The sequence below is a fragment of the Gopherus evgoodei genome, chromosome 12 (genome assembly GCF_007399415.2).
Source record: "Gopherus evgoodei ecotype Sinaloan lineage chromosome 12, rGopEvg1_v1.p, whole genome shotgun sequence".
Classification (NCBI taxonomy): domain Eukaryota; kingdom Metazoa; phylum Chordata; order Testudines; family Testudinidae; genus Gopherus; species Gopherus evgoodei.
In genome coordinates, this window is record NC_044333.1 from 1,286,832 (window position 1) to 1,303,525 (window position 16,694).

Below are 16,694 nucleotides of genomic sequence, written 5' to 3' on the forward strand. Positions count from 1 at the left end.
CACACAAGCAGTTTGACCTCACTAGCTGTTAGGGCTCTGAACTGAGAAGGTAATGCAGCTTCCTGGAATGGATCCTTTGCAGAGATGAAGCAGATACGCTATGAGGCAGGGTTATATACCTGACCATGTTGGGAAACTCTAGAGGCCTGCAAGTGCTTTGGATAGGAAGTGTTGGAAGTGCAAAGTCCAATCACCGTGTCTGGCTGCATTTAAAGCCAGCTGGGAGTGAATGGCTGTGGAGAGGAAATTCCTCTCGCCAGGGAAGGAAGGTGGTAAATGAGGAATGTTCCCTTCTGCCACTTACGCTCAGGCCATAAGCATAGCTGGGAGTGACACTGCGAACATGGAGCTGGTTCTGATTTGCCCGAAGCAGCCAAACCTAAAGCAGCTGATGCGAATTGGCCTAGTCTGTGTGGCTACTCCTGGGGCCCATCCTGCAGGTAGAGCTAGCAGCCTTCCCTCTAACCCCCGGGCCCATTCTCTACCTGGGATGCAATTAGTCCTCTCCTCTTCTGTGCCATTCCTGGCATAGCTTCTGACAACTCCTCCCCACCTTTCCCTAGGGAACTTGAGTCTGGAACACACTGCTGGCTGAGCCAGCTCTCTCCTTCCCTGGGACCTTCGGGGGAGAGGAGGGCATGGCCGAGGGGAAGCACTTAACCCACCCACACTGCCTGAAGCAAAGCAGCCTGTGAGAAATGTGGCTGAACCAGACTGCGATTGCAAAGTGATTCTTGGGAAGAGTGGATGAGACAGTTAGACACTTCCTGCAGAAGTCACTGCTTTAAGCCCCAAAGAAATGTTGTTGGTCTGGAAGACACAATGCCTGGGCATTTTAGAACTGCCTGTCGCCCTGGAGAGTCCCCCTCCCCAGCTCCCGGGAGTGGGGGGCCTGCAGGGAGCAGCCAGGTGGAACAGAAAGGAGCAGGCCCAGCCCTTGTATTTCATGAATGAACTCATCTATGATATGGGGAAGGGTTTGATGACTTTGTTCTTAAAAGTTTTAAGTGTGAAAGATTATAAATGACGAAACCTTATAAAGCATGTTACTGATTTTTGTTTTTACATGAAGCCATTTGTTGCTAATATTCGTACTTGCTATCACTTGAATCCAGGGCTTTGGAACTGTGCTCCGGCTCTGGAGCAAACTCCAGGCAAAAACCTGCAGCTCCACTGCTCCAGAGCTGCTCTGCCCTTCAGCTCTGGGCTCTGCTCCAAAACCCTGCTTGAATCTCCGTTCTTTGATTATAAACTCCATCGTTGTTGTCACTATAAATTAGACCTAAGCACCTAAATAAGGGCAGTATCGGCCAGGTGTGATGGCTTCATGTATTAGCTGAGTTCTAATGTTCTGCCCAGTCTGGGCCATTCTTTCCTGGGTCGGAGTGCCAGGGTCTGACTGTGTAGACTAGCGTGCTGGTCGCTTTCCTGGTGATTAGATTTCAAGGCCAGAAGGGACCATTGTGGTGATTACCCTGATCTCCTGTATAGCACAGGCCAGGGGCCCGCCCCAAAGCCATTCCTAGTGCAGAGCTGGTAGAAAAACCTCCCATCTTGATTTAACAATTGTCCGTGATGGAGAATCTACCATGACCCCTGGTCAATTGTTCCAGTGGCTAATTGCCTTAAAAATGTACACTTTGTTTCCAGACTGAATTTGTCTAGCTTCCACTCCAGCCATTGGATCCTGGGGCGGGGGGAAGATCAAAGCTCCAAGGGTTGAGCCTCACAGTCCAGCTCCACAGCTTGTACACAGAGAACAACCCACAGCCGGCCCAAACGCGCCACTTACCACGTCCCACTGTCTCCAAACATGGAGTCTGCAGCTTCTCCCTCCGAAACTCCACTCTTAGCTGCCTCTGGTCATGGCCCCAGAAGGGAATGGTTCCTTGGAAACCACTCTCTGGGGTGTGAACTTCCACAGCCTGATGGGAACAGAAACCACCTAACTATTGGGCTCGAGTGACTGGCCAGCCTCTGTCTCGCTGCCGGCAAGGGAATGAGTGCATGATTGGAGCTACCTGCTGCAGTTGCATGACAGATGGCCTAGAGCAGAGACTGCTTGTGGCTTAGAAAGTGACCTGCGAGCTTCCCTTGCTCCCTGCAAGAGCATGAGGACTGCACGCATTTCAATGCTCTGCTTGCACTGAGGGGACCTGCTGGGATCTTGTTGGCAGGCTGCTTTGCCAGGGTCTGCAGGTCTCTGATCCTAAGAACTGAGTGCTTTTTTTTTTTTTTTTTTTTTTTGAAGCAAATTCCATGTTCTCTCCCTTATTTGCTGGGCTGATGCTTGCTCGTAAACAATTGTCCCGGGTGGCAGGAACTCTAGAGCAAGAACGGTGTCAGGAACATCAAACTTTTCCACTAATGTCTGATCTACTACCCAGGAATGCAGCTGTAGATGAGGGGCCATGAGGCAGAAGCTGTTGAGAGAATTATACAGCTGGCCCTCAGCTCTCTGTCCTCACTTTGCAGCTCTTTTCTCCTTCCTGTTTCTTTGCACTCTGGCCCATAGAATCCCCATGGCCCAGCCAGGGTCGACTTGACCTTTTTTGCCACCCCAAGCGGCGAAGCAAAAGGAAGAGGAGGAAAAAAAAAAAAAAAAGCTGCCACCGAAGAAGAAATGAAAAAGCTGACGCTGAATGGAGGCTGAAGAAGAAGAAAAGGAAAAAGCTGTCACCGAACAGCCACCGAAGAAGGGCAGCTGGGGGAGTCGGAGTGCCGCCCCTTCAGATTTGCCACCCCAGGCACCTGCTTCCTTAGCTGGTCTTAGAGCCAACCCTGGTCCCAGCAGCCAGCACCTTTCTCCACCCACAGTCACGCTGCTCCAACATCTGTGCTGAGCTCCTGTGTGGGCCTTGGCCTTCCCACAGCCATGCTGAGAGAATTACATGGGAGAATTGCCCACACCATCCCACTGGCTGCTTCCCAAGCACTGCTGTCAGAGGCAGGGGCTGGAAGAAATCAAATTAGTGCTCAAATTTGACTTGAGCATCAATGGGAGTTATGCTGAGACTGTGTGACCCTCCCTGTGGCAGGGGGTGTGGGGGGAAATTGTCCCTGTTTAAAAAACAAGTGTCCCTGACTTGCTTCTGAGATCTGGCAGCTAACACATGGTGCACTGCTCTGCCGAGTGACTATGTACAAAGTAGTCTAGGGACCAGGAAGAGCAGTTCTGGACATGAACTCGGTGGACTGATCTTGTGCGGTCAGGCCTTTTCCATCCTCCTGGTCTTGTAGCTGGGACTGGGACTGAGGGGGATGGGAGAGGAAGAGAGTGATTTCCTCTGTGGCCAGGCCCTTTGGCAACTACAATACAAGAAGGTGTTGTCACTGTAGTATGAGCGAAGCCTCCTGTGTTGGCAAGTTGTCACACAGGTCTAGACAATTCCTGTCTTTCACTTGGGTGTACAGAGAGACTTTGTTTTTCCTACAGGTTTCTCTTTCCCCCGTGTGCTCTGTTTTGGATCCTAGTTCAGATCTAGGATCCAAACACCTGCTGACTTTGTGAGAGGGAATCTTAAATCCCTGGGTCTGAACTCTGTGGGCACAGCCCATCTCTATGCTTCAGAAAGAAACCAGGCAGAATCCACACAGAACCCGTTTAGAAGTGTTACTCGGCCTGGAAGTGCCAGTCGTGGAGACTCTGGCAGTGAAACTCGATAGGGAGCCACTACTGTGGCATTGAGCATGAAGGGGAGGCTTGGGGAGGAGGTCACAGCTTGGTAGTTCTGAATTGCACTAGTTTGTGCAGCAAAGCGACCCTACAGCAGATGTCTCTGAAGCCCACATGTGTGATGATGGTGGGAAAGAGAGAACGGTCCTGCTGGTGAGGCCAGGGAATAGTGATTTTATTTTTTTTCCTATTCACCTGCCTATCTCTTTGTTGATTTTTGTGCTGTGATTCAGGGACCTCTTGATGCCACCAGGCAGAGGGCAAAAGGGGGTGCATAAGGGTTACAGGAATCCCCTGGGTTTGGTACGTGCATTCTGGTTCACCAAAGAATGTAATGTGAGGTCTCTGATAAAAGCCCATGTCACACTGGTCATCAATACAGCTGTGAAATGCATGGACGGCTGTCTTGTAAGGAGCTGTGTATATACACTAACAATTACGCTCTTACACCCTGTGTCTAGGGTCTAGTCACAGGCAAAGGTGAAAATGAATTTTCTTTCAGACAAGTTGTTTATCCATCTATTTGTTTACATGTAACCTGAGCATTATTTGGCTCACAATGGCAAACGGGCAACCATTGGCATTCCAAGTCAAATGCTTATGAAGAGCAGGAGGGGACTTCAGAAAGAAACTCACAGGATAAAGTAAACAGTGGAGGGAACCCTGTCTTGAGGGGCACATCAAAGGTTTGTTTTGCGAGGGCAAAGAGGACACCCTGGAATTCTTTACTGAGGAAGTAAACAAGCAGGGAATTTGCTTTGTGAAAAAGGGATCCTAACCAGGTTTGGGACTTTGAGAACTTTGGTGAGACAAGCTTCTTTAGACAGGAGGAGAACTTGCGAGCTAAGTTTAATCTTTATAAAGCGTGTTACTGATTTTTGTTTTTACATGAAGGCCATTTGTTGCTAATATTCGTACTTGCTATCACTTGAATCCAGGGCTTTGGAACTGTGCTCTGGCTCTGGAGCAAGCTCCAGGCAAAAACCTGCAGCTCCACTGCTCCAGAGCTGCTCTGCCCTTCAGCTCTGGGCTCTGCTCCAAAACCCTGCTTGAATCTCCGTTCTTTGATTATAAACTCCATCGTTGTTGTCACTATAAATTAGACCTAAGCACTGCAAGGTATAACTAGTTAGCTGTGGTGCACTGCTCCTTTGGGAATATCAGGCCTGGTAATTCTGTGAGTGTTCTGTAGATAAGGGACTGGACTTTACCGAGAACTCTGAGCAAGTCTTAAATCAGTGTGTACCTATCGCCACCTATATAGACTCATAGACTTTTTAAGGCCAGAGGGGACCATCATGATCATCTAGTCTGACCTCCTGTACATTGCAGGCCACAAAACCTCACTCATCTGCTCCTATAATAGACTGAGGGCTTATGTCAACACCCAGAAGTCGACAAAACAAAAATCGTATCCCACAGTGCAGTGTTGTGGGAAGAGAGCCAGATTAAAATTCTGTGGGCCCGGCACCAAACATATTTGTGGGCCCCCATGGGAGCAAAGGAATATAGCATGGGGAGGTCAGTCCCCAAACCGAGGGGCCAGCCAGGGGCAATAGGGCAGAGCATGGTGGGGCTGGCCCCGCTCCACCCAGCCCAGTGCAAGGGCACTGTATGCAAACTGGCAGTTGCCAGACTCTCACTGGGCCGCCCAGCCCTGTGCTGCCAGCGTGCCCCTTCCCCTTGGGGGTGGACCCATGCCATGCCACCCAGCCCCCACCTCCCTATGCCCAGTGTCCCCTGGAAGTGCTATGCCCAGCAACCCCACACACAGACTCTCCACCACAAATGCACAGCGGTCTGCACACCACTACCTCTGCCGAGCACCGCCCCCCCAGGCACACCACTACTGCCCAATGCACTTTCCCGCAGCCATCACATCACATCAATGCACATCACCACCGCTACACAGCACCTCACTCAGACCCTCCCCCTGCCCAGCATCCCAACGCGCAGCCCTTCCCCACTGCCCCCCAAGAGACCCCCCTGGCCAGCAGCTCCCCACACACCTCCAGAGACCCACTCCCTCACACCTTGGCCATATTTACCAGCCCTGCTGGAAGGTAATGGCATTTGCCAGGCTGAGCTGGCAACGTGGCCGGGGCCAGTCCAATGCCAGGGCGTGGAATCGCGCCGTCCTCTCTCGGGGGGGCCCCTTTGGAGTCTGGGCCCAGCACCATGGGAAGGAAGAGCTGATCGCTTCCCGTGTGGGGATTCTCTCAGAGTTCTCCCACAGCCCCCTCTGCTGCTGACAGCAGCATTACGAGTAGCTCTGAGAGCTCTCCATGTGGAGGAATGGCAAAGCAGCACAGCAGTCTGTCCCCCTCCGCCTGCTGCTGTGTTGCTAGTGCGGGGCAGAACAGGAGCAGTCCAATGATTTGCTCTTTGGCTATGTCTACATCTACAATTTTGCAGCGCTGGTTGTTACAGCTGTATTAGTACAGCTGTATACGGCCAGCGCTGCAGAGTGGTCACACTTACAGCAACCAGCGCTGCAAGTGGTGTTAGATGTGGCCACAGTGCAGCGCTGTTGGGCGGCTTCAAGGGGGGTTAGGGGAATGCGAGAGAAAACCGCAGGGAAGCAGGTCTTCTTCCCCGCGGTTTGTTCTCGCGTTCCCCGAACCCCCGTGCAAGCAGGTCTCCTTCCCAGCGGTTTGCTCCGGTGTTTTTGAAACCCCCGTGCAAGCAGATCTCCTTCCCCGCGGTGTGCTGTCGCGTTCCCTGAACCCCCCTGCAAACCGCTGGGAAGGAGACCTGCTTGCATGGGGGTTCGGGGAACACCGGAGCAAACCGCTGGGAAGGAGACCTGCTTGCAGGGGGGTTCAAAAAACACTGGAGCAAACCGCTGGGAAGGAGACCTGCTTGCACGGGGGTTCGGGGAACACCGGAGCAAACCACTGGGAAGGAGACCTGCTTGCACAGGGGTTCGGGGAACGCGAGAACAAACCGCGGGGAAGGAGACCTGCTTCCCCGCGGTTTGCTCTCACGTTCCCCGAACCCCTGCAAACCGCAGGGAAGGAGACATGCTTGATTACCAGAGAGGCTTCCTCTGGTTTGCTGGGATACCTGTTTATTCCACGGAGGTCAAGAAAAACGCTGGTGAGTGTTTACACCTGATGACCAGCGCTGGATCACCAGCGCTGGATCCTCTACACCCGAGTTTCAATGGGTGTACGGCCAGCGCTGCAAACAGGGAGTTGCAGCGCTGGTGATGCCCTGCAGATGTGTACACCTCCTAAGTTGCAGCACTATAACTCCCTCACCAGCACTGCAACTTTGTGGTGTAGACAAGGCCTACGTTTCCCAACCGGAGCAGCACACAGATACTTCCCAGAGCTTTGAAATGGGAGGGCGCATGCCTGCAGGGTAGCAGAGCTCAAAACACTGAGCACAGCAATCAGGGCAGGCATTGGGGGTTACTGGCGGAAGCCAGTTCTGTCTACAAAACAATCAGCAGTGTCTACACTGGCTCTTTGCCCACAATAAAGGGAGGGGAAAAGACAAAAGTCTATCGTAGGGGTGGAGGTTTTTTGTTGCCAAAAGTGGGTGTTTTTTGCGACAAAAGTCCCATTGTAGTGTGTACGCTCTTGCTGTTTTTTTGCCAAAAGGCAGTTTTTGGCAACAAAACTTGGCAGTGTAGACACGCCCTCAGTTACTGAAATCTTCAAATCTTTAGTCAAGACTTCAAGTTACAGAGAATCCACCATTTGCACTAGTTTAAACCTGCAGGTGACATGTGACCCATGCTGCAGAGGAAGGCAAAAAACCTCAGGGTCTCTGCCAATCTGAGCAGGGGGCAAATTCCTTCTCAACCCCAAATATGGCTATCGTTAAGACCCTGAGCACGTGGGCAAGACCCACCAACCAGACACCTGGGAAAGAATTCTCTGTAGTAACTCAGAGCCTGCCCCATGCAGTGCCCTGTCTCTGGCTGTTGGGGATTTTTGCTACAGGCAGTCACCAATGGGCCACATACCATTGTAAGCAGTCTCATCATTCCATCCCCACCATAAACTTATCAAGCTCAGTCTTGAAGCCAGTTGGGTTTTTTTGCCCCCACTGCTCCCCTTGGGAGGCTGCTCCAGAACGTCACTCCTCTGATGGTTAGAAACCTTCATCTAATTTCAAGCTTAAACTTGTTGATGGCCAGTTTCTATCGATTTGTTCTTGTGCCAATATTGGCGCTTAACTGAAATAACTCCCCTCCCTCCTTGGTATTTATATATATGATGTATTTATAGAGAGCCATCCTAGCTCCCCATAGCCATCATGTGGTGAGGCTAAATAAGCCAAGCTCTTTGAGTGTCCTCTTGCAAGGTAGGTTTATCATTCCTTGGATCATCCTGCTCTGCACCTGTTCCAGTTTGAATTCATCTTTCTTAAACATGGGAGACCAGAACAGCACCCAGTATTCCAGATGCTTGTATAATGGCAATAACACATCCCTGTCTCTACTGGAAAGAGAGGAAGTGAGGCCTGCAGAGTTCTGGAAGGCAGGGCTTTTGCTGCCAGAGGCTGGGGACAAAGCTGTCTCATGCTGAGGGCAGGTGCTGGCGAGGTGCCTCACAACCATGGGCGGCAGATGAACGCGTCCTTGGAGGAGGCTAGCCTCTGGCCTCTGCCCAAGGCCCCCGCCTCTTCCATCCCCCTCCCCTGCTGGAGGCCAGAGCGAACAGCAAGCAGGAGGAGGCCTGCAGATGGAGTGTGTGAACGGGGCCACACTAGGCTGTTTGGGGAGGCACAGACTTCCCCAACCTATAATACGTGCCACCTATGCTCACAACCCAGGGTGCCCCTGGGGAGTGGCACAGGCAGGCACGGTTATGAGCTGGTACGTGACACTACAGTCCATCAGATAAGCCAAATGACTCATAACATGGCCTGGATGCATGTTGTCATAGCGACACTCTGACTTCCTTGGGCAATGCAGAGCCGAATAGCTGTGTTGGAATGTTATCTGTCCTGAGCATGGGAGGGATAAAGGAGGAAGTGATTTTTATCTCCCTAGATTGACTCGCCTTTCACACAGTCAGTACCGTGGGACATGGTCAGCAGCCAGGCGGCTTCATTAACCAGCTGTCTTCAGCAGGCAGAAACGGATGCTGCCAGCTCAACTCTCCCTCTCCTGAGAGTCCCAAAGTTACCTCTACTCCACGCAAGCTTGGTGGGTCCTCTTTTACTGACAACCAGTGTGTCTCAGAAATGGAGCGTCACCCACACTGAGAGGAACGAATCCCATGGCACTTGCTTCTGGCATGTGTAACTTTTTATTTTTTTTTTGTGCCCTTCAGTTTGGGCAACGCAGTTATAGCTACAGTTGGGGGAACAAACCCTGTCCCTTCAGCATACGTACTGGGAGCTCTTCGCAATTGTTAGTCAAGTAACTACAAACTCTAGCAAATGCTGTAAGCTCCTTCTCCTTGGGTAGGGTGACCAGATGTCCCGATTTTATAGGGTCAGTCCCAATTTTTGAGTCTTTCTTATATAGGCTCCTATTGTCCCCCCACCCCTGTCCTAATTTTTCACACTTGCTGTCTGGTCATCCTAGTTTGTTTCCTTGACTTGTCAGGATTTGGATGCCTGGAAACATGCTCCGGCACATAATGATCCAGCAGCCTTCACCTTGAGCCTGTGGAAAGCACCTGAGGCCTTGCTGTGTTTGCACACGAGCACTGCAGGTTATCTGGCTCACCCTGCTGTTTGTGGGAGATAGGGTTAGCGTCTTGGTTGGCTTCGTTGACGTGCAGTGGGCCTCCACCACCTGGCACCATAAAGCCGCCTGTGCTTCCTTGCCCTGGCAGCATGAACCCCTCATCCTCAGCCCCAACCCTCATCCCCCGCCACACCCTAATCCTCTGCCCCAGCCCTGATCCCTCTTCCACACCCCAAACCTCTCCTCCTCAGCCCCAACCCTCATCCTCCTGCACCTCCTCATATCCCCAAACTCCATCCCAAAGCCGGCACCCCTCCTGCACCCTAATCCCCAGCCCAGGACCTGCACCCCAGACCTCCTCCCCCAACCCAACCCCCCTCCCAGAGCCTTAGGCAGGTGGAGGGTGGAGTTTGGGCGGGGGTGGAGTTGGGGGCCGGGTTCTGGGCACCACCAAAATTTCTACAAACCTCCCACCCATGCCAGTGATCACAATACCTTGGTCTCTTGTACTCGCTTCTTGTGATAAAGCAAGGGTGGGGATGTTTGTAAGTGCTCTGACTTCAGGGAGAGCAACATCAGGCCAGCACTGAGCACTTTTTAATCATCCCCACCCTAAACAGTCTTGCCTGTCCCCAACCCAGCTGCCAGGCCTCCTGCGCCTCCTGCCCCACCAGCGACTCCTGCCGTGAAGCTCTTAATTGTCTCTAACCCAGGGGTCACAGCACTGATTGGGGGGGTCACTTTCATATTCGATTTTGAAAGCTGCCACAGAACTTTCATCCTGCTGCACAAACCCCAGGGGCTGCAGGTGCTTTGAGCATAACTTAGACAGATCCCTGTGGCAAGCTGGCCTGCTATCTGATCACAGTGCGAGGGAGGGCGTGTGTGTCTCATAATGCAGATAAATAGTGTCTTACAAAAAAACCCTCTGGATGCTTCCATACTTTAAATGCTAGAAAAAAAATCTGGCCCGTAGAGCAGCTCAATAAATAACATGAGTGTTAAACTGAGCAGCACTCAGCATTTCCGATACTGAGAGTTGATTCTAATTCTGTTCTGCCATCGTTCAGCCAGCAGTACGATATCTCTCCTGCACCCTCTGGGCTTACGAAACCCCTAGCCTTTTCTCTAAGGGAGAGGTCCTTTCTTACCCACCTGACTCTAATAGATTCAGCTCCTTGAAGTGAACAGCTCAGTCTATGATGGACATACGATGTTACCATTTTTAGTTTTTGCATAACCTGCCAGCTCCCCAGCTTGGAGAAGTGTCCTAGCTCATATTAATGTAGCAATCTTAACCTTGAGCCCGGGTAAAGCCCCTTAGGTGTTGCTCTGTACAGAGGAGAAGTTCTTGGATGCTGGTTGCACAAGTTGTCTGGCTCACCCTGATGGTCCATGGGAGATATGAACATCAACCAGTAATACACAGTAAGGCATTGTGCTAGGTGAGGAATGTAAAATGGCTTAGTGACTTGATTGTAAAAGATCTCGCCCCCTGTTCTCTGCTCCCCTAGGATCTCGTGGACTGGCACAAACCATTGCTTTGGCAGGTGGGCCATTTGGGGGAGAAATATGACGAGTGGGTGCATCAGCCAGTGGACCGGCCAATTCGCTTGTTCCACTCGGATTTCATAGAGTCCCTCTCTAAAACAGCATGGTAAGTGTCATCTGAGGGAGGCTTGCAGCAGGTCTGGCCTTGTCTGATCCCTCCCCCAGGGCTTGTGCTTCTTGTCACGCCCAAAACTAGAATCTCGAAATAGAGATTCATTGTGAGACCATGTCCCAAGGGGAAGGAAGCTGGGCCGGTTGGATGGACAGGGAGCTCCTGGGGTCCAGCAGGGAAAGCCGGCTCAGTGCGGTGGCTCCGCCATGGGCCGAGCTCAGATAACAAGACATATCCCATCTGCGAGCTTCCTGGAGCATACAGGTGTTTCTGGAGCCCTCAGGCTCTCTGCCTCGTCACCTACCATCCTCCAGTCAATACTGTATCCACAGTGACCGTGGTGAGACTTGCTTCTGCGTCCCTCAGTGCCCCTCAGGTGATGAGGTGAAGAGGAGCAGCTGCAGAGCAATGTGAGGTGCTTCCTCCACAGCATTCCTAGGATGGGAGGAAAGAGACTTGGAAACTGAGCCTGAGTCTCTGCCGTGGTCATGCACAGCCCAAGCCACTGGGCTGACTCCCCCTCCTCTGATACCGGGGCCTGCTCCTTTAGGATGTAGGATTGCTGCTGCTTAAAGCTCTCTCCAAATAGTTTGTATTGGGTCCCCTCCTCCCTCTATCTGAGCTTGAGCAGGAAGCAAGGGCCTGTGAAGTGTAGGACAGCCGAACGCTGGCTTTGGGGCCACTGGTACAGCTGCCGCGGTATCCCCCGAAGCACGTGCCCTGTTTGGAATAACTAAGGGCTAGTCCACACTAGATGCACCACAGCGGCCCAACTGCACTGATGCAGTGCATCAGGGAAGGATGCTCTATGCCGATGGGAGAGAGCTCTCCTACTGGCACAAGAACTCCACCTCCAGGAGAGGCGGTAGCTACGTCTGCGGGAGAAGCTCTCCTGCCGACATAGTGCTATCCACACTGGCACTTAGCTCGGTGTAAATTATGTCACTCAAGGGTGTGGCTTATTCAAACTCCTGAGTGACGTATATTGTACCAACACAAGTGCTAGTGTGCACAAGCCCTAAGTTTGCCCTAGAGCATGGAGAAAGCTTGTGAATTTGCTCAAATGAATTCCTCTTCCATCCTCTAGGTACATCGTTATCATGGTGTGGATCCCTGTGGTGCTGTATCTCAGCTGGTTCTGCTACACATCTCTTGCGCAGGGAACTACCAGACTCTTTTCGTCATTCACAACAGGTACTGAACTCCAGCGCAGCTCCACCTGTCCCTGTCTAATCCGGGTCCCTTCAGCAGGGCTGGCTCTAGTTTTCGGCGCCCCAAGCAGCGCACCGAATTGCCGCTGCGGCGGGGGCAGTCTGTGTACCCTTGGGCAGCAGATGCGTTTCCACGGCAGCAATTTGGTGGCAGCTTCTATGTTTAGCTGAAGCCGCCGCGGACAGCTAAACATAGAAGCTGCTGCCGAATTGCCGCCACCGTGGAAATGCGCGTGCTGCCCTAAAGGCACACGGACTGCCCCCCTGTCCATGGCGGCAATTCGGCGTGCTGCTTGGGGGCAAAACAACAGGGACTGCCGCCTCTCACAGATTGCTGCCCCAAGCACCAGCTTGGAATGCTGGTGCCTGGAGCCGGCCCTGCCCTTAAGCAATTGCACTCACCTGCATCCCTGCTTTCCTGATGAGAGTCACTAGCATGTACATTGGCACAAGCTATCCCACTAGCATGAGGGGGTCAAATCCGTGTGTGTGCGTGTGTACGTGTGTTGTACACAGAGAGCCCGGGGGATGGCTGCCTTGCTTTCCACTCCCCCGTCCCCCCGATGCATGTTTGAAGCTACAATTAGTTGCATGGAACAGCAGCAAATTAACCCTTTTTGTCAAGTACCACTTTTGAAATAACATCCAGTCTCCTTTAAACCCAGTCATAGCCACAATTGTCTGCATCCAGCCCCATTCTGGGCTTGTGGGTGGCACCAGACCATTGGCTTGCTGCAGAAGTCTGGTTGCTGGGGGCCGTGGTCTGGGGCAGCTGTAATCAGTCCATCACGGTGGTGTTTGGGGGCAAGGTGCATCAGAGGAAGAAAATATTGTACCAGTCCAGTGACTTGTGCCAAGTTTGCAACACTTCTCTGTTGTCAGTCCAGCCCTCAAAGATTTTTACTGAGCACATGAACTGCAGTGCTGGAACCAGATTCAGCTTCACTCCAGACACACCTGCGCAGGCCTGCTTTATCCAGCTCCCTGTGGCTGGATCCTGAGCCAAGACAGAAGCCATTTCCTCTTTGTCCCACTTCACCAGAATACCTTATTTGGCCCTTTTGGGTGTCTCTACACAGCAGCCGGGAGATGTAATTCCAGTTTGGGGAGAAGTACACATGCTAGCTCTGCTGGAACTGCCATGCTAAAAATAGTAGCAGGCACCCAAGTACAATCCCGTCTGACCCTGTAAATGGTGGAGTCTCTGTAACTTGAATTCTTTAAACCATGATTTGAGGATGACGGTGACTCAGCCAGAGTTTAGGGGTCTATTGCAGGAGTGGGTGGGTGAGGTTCTGTGGCCTGCGATGTGCAGGAGGTCAGACTAAATGATCATAGAATATCAGAGTTGGAAGGGACCTCAGGAGGTCATCTAGTCCAACCCCCTGCTCAGAGCAGGACCAATTCCCAACTAAATCATCTCAGCCAGGGCTCTGTAAAGCCTGTCCTTAAAAACCTCTAAGGAAGATAATTCCACCACCTCCCCAGGTAACCCATTCCAGTGCTTCACCACCCTCCTAGTGAAAAAGTTTCTTAACATCCAACCTAGACCTCCCCCACGGCAACTTGAGACCACTGCTCCTTGTTCTGTCATCTGCTACCACTGAGAACAGTATAGAGCCATCCTCTTTGGAACCCCCTGTCCCGGAGAGGGGGCCCTGAACTTCCCCAGGTCACTGGGCAGAGTGACCCCGCTCAGTTCAGTCTCGAAGGGGGGAGAGATGTGGTGGAGTAGGGGCTGTCTGTGTGGGGAGTGGGAGAGCAGGGGAGGACTTTAGGGGATGGACGATGCCAGGGCCTGTAACCTGAGCTAGGTAAGGGAGGGGAAAGGTCAACACCTTTGCCCGGGAAGTGGAACAAAGGAAGGGAGTGGCAGGAGGGAAGCAGTTTGTTTGGGCTTGGGGCTGTGTGGGCAGAATTCAGGGTACCCTAGCTAGGATCCAAGCACCCTGAAAGCCCAGAAGGACTCGATGGAGGGGTCCTGACTGTGCCTGCAAGCTCTGCTGTAACCTGTGTTCCTGTTGTCCAATAAACCTTCTGTTTTACTGGCTGGCAGAGAGTCACTGTGGGTCTCAGGAAGAGGGGTGCAGGACTGGGCTCCCCACACTCCGTGACACCTCCATTCAGGTAGTTGAAAGCAGCTATCAAATCCCCCCTCACTCTTCTCTTCTGCAGACTAAACAATCCCAGTTCCCTCAGCCTCTCCTCATAAGTCATATGCTCCAGCCCCCTAGTCATGATGGTCCCTGCTAGCTTTGGAGTCTGAGTCTGGGTATGTATTTGTGTGGCTAGTGGGCCCACTGCCCATGAACTAGCTCCAGCAGCCAGCATGCGTACAGCTCCCCGAGCTGCAGATTACCCCTCCCAGCTTCAGTATGGAGGTACCGTTAGTGTAACAGAGATGCACTCGCCATCTTTAGCTATGTTTCTAACTAAATGCGGGGGGGGGGGGGGGTCTTCATGACTGTTTCTGCTAGTGGCTTGCTGCTCCCTCATCTCAGATGGTGGGGTCCCCAGAGCAGACCTTGGCTCTTTGCCAGGGTGGCAGATCACTGTGCCGCTGATATTTGCTCCCAGTCCAACGATTTAAAAAAAAAAAGTCACTGACTCTAGTCTCGGAAACCCTGGCTCTCATGCCCTGAATTTTTTTTCTGGCCCTCTCTGCATTCATGTGTCTGAAATGGAACCATCCTGGTGTCAGATAGATATTGAGTCTCTCCAGATTTGAAGGGCTATAGGTGTCCAGACATCAAAGCCTGGCCCGCCAAAGGCGTCTGTGAATTGCTGGTGATTCCTAGTTAAGGCTAAGGTTTTATCATGGTTTTTTTTAGTAAAAAGTCAGGGACAGATCACAGGCAATACCCAGACTTTCATAAAACCCGTGACCTGTCCATGACTTTACTAAAAATAACCGGGGGACAGGGCTAGGTAGGAGGAGGAATGGAGCCCCGTAGTGGGGGACTGCCAGCCAAGCCCCCCACCATGGCAAGGGGAACAGCCCCCGTTCCAGCAGGGGTCGCACCCACGGGGGGCGCACAGCCACCACTTTGGAGCTGAATGGAAGCAAAAGAAATGGCCAGCGCTGTCAGTCTGTAGCCCTGTAAGGTTGTCTGTCCAGCGCCCTCAGTGCTGCTGGCACTGGACAGACCTCGCACAGTGTGTGGCTTGTTTGTGTGAAATCCCCCACTGGCCACCCTCCTGCCAGCAACAATTGCAGCCAGAGCATGTTGCTGCCTTTGTTTCTAATGTGCTGTTTTCCTCCCCTGAGCTGCATTCCTTTGGAGATGCCATTTGGTACCGGTGTTGGCTGTGTCCAGGGCTGAGTGAACGGCGGGAGAGGGAGAATCTCCTTCTCCTCCTCCACTCATGTGGCCGTGTCCCACCAGAGCCTGCCATGGTGGCACGGGTGCAGCTCAATGGGCTAGAGGGGGCACTGCATTTGGAGCAGATCACTGTCCAATGCTGTTAGCTGGGGTCTTAAAGGGACATCTTCAACTTAGAATCTAGGTGTGAGGGGGTTTGTTTTTTTGTTTTTTTGTTTTTCTTTTTTTTAAAACTAGTCTCAAGTAACTTGAAGTGCTGCCTCTGTGCCCCACTCCCAGCCAGCCTTTGTGCCTTTTTTATGCATAATCACGTTTCTGACAGCAGTGCCTAAGGGCCAGCTAAGAACAGGCCCCCACTGTGCCAGGTGCTGTACAAACACATAGCTGACAGTCCCTGCCCTGCAGCACTTAAAACCGAAATAGACCAGGCAGACACGGGTGGGGAAAGGGTAGAACAGCGAGCCGGGTGAACAGTGCGATGGCAGCAAAGAGCAGGATAATGCTGTGATTTTTATTATTTTAGGGGCTGGGGTTGAGTGAGGCGGGGATCAGCTAAATGGAAAGAGCAGGGATGGGGGGGTGAGAGGGATGGGGTAGAGGGGCAGAGCGTGAGAAGGGCAGGTGTGAAATTAAGCTGTGGTGAAAAGACCATGAGGCCAGGAAAAGGTTGGTGCAAACAGCCTGTGATGCAGAACTCAGGAAGTCCAGTCAAACCTGTAGCTAGATCTTCAACTGTCAAGAGGATCCGAACTCCCTGCATTAGGAGCCAGCCAGGAGGGGCAGAAGCAGCCCTTGTCAAGGCTTTGTGATGCTAGGCAGACTTCCTAACATGTATCTATTGGTGCCCCCTTGCCCACTGCAGTGTTCACTCTGCTGTGCTCTCAGATGGGTTAGGGAGAGCGCTTCCCCCTTGCACTGTGACACGCTTGGAGAGAGTCACCCGTGCAACTGATTTGTTCTGGGGTGAGGCTTTCTCCCCTTCTTCCCCCCACCCCTCAAAAGCTAATTGTGGATCTTCTGTGCCGTTGTCTGAGGCCTGACCCATGACAGACTGTCAGTCACAAGAGAGGGGGCTTGTCGTGCTCATTTTAAAGATCTAAAGTGTCAAACCAGTAGTAAATTCCTGGCCTCAGGTGGTAGCAAGTTGAACAGTCGGGGGGGCGGGGGG

General features: G+C 52.3%; 1 protein-coding gene across 1 annotated transcript in view; it reads left to right on the forward strand.

Moving 5' to 3' along the window:
• The window catches only part of FA2H (fatty acid 2-hydroxylase), a 74,761-nt gene that overhangs the window by 44,125 nt on the left and 13,942 nt on the right, over positions 1 to 16,694 (forward strand). The window contains exons 3-4 of the mRNA XM_030582127.1: positions 10,844 to 10,986; positions 12,080 to 12,186. Coding sequence (XP_030437987.1) covers positions 10,844 to 10,986; positions 12,080 to 12,186 — 250 coding nt within the window. The remainder of the gene's footprint in view (positions 1 to 10,843; positions 10,987 to 12,079; positions 12,187 to 16,694) is intronic.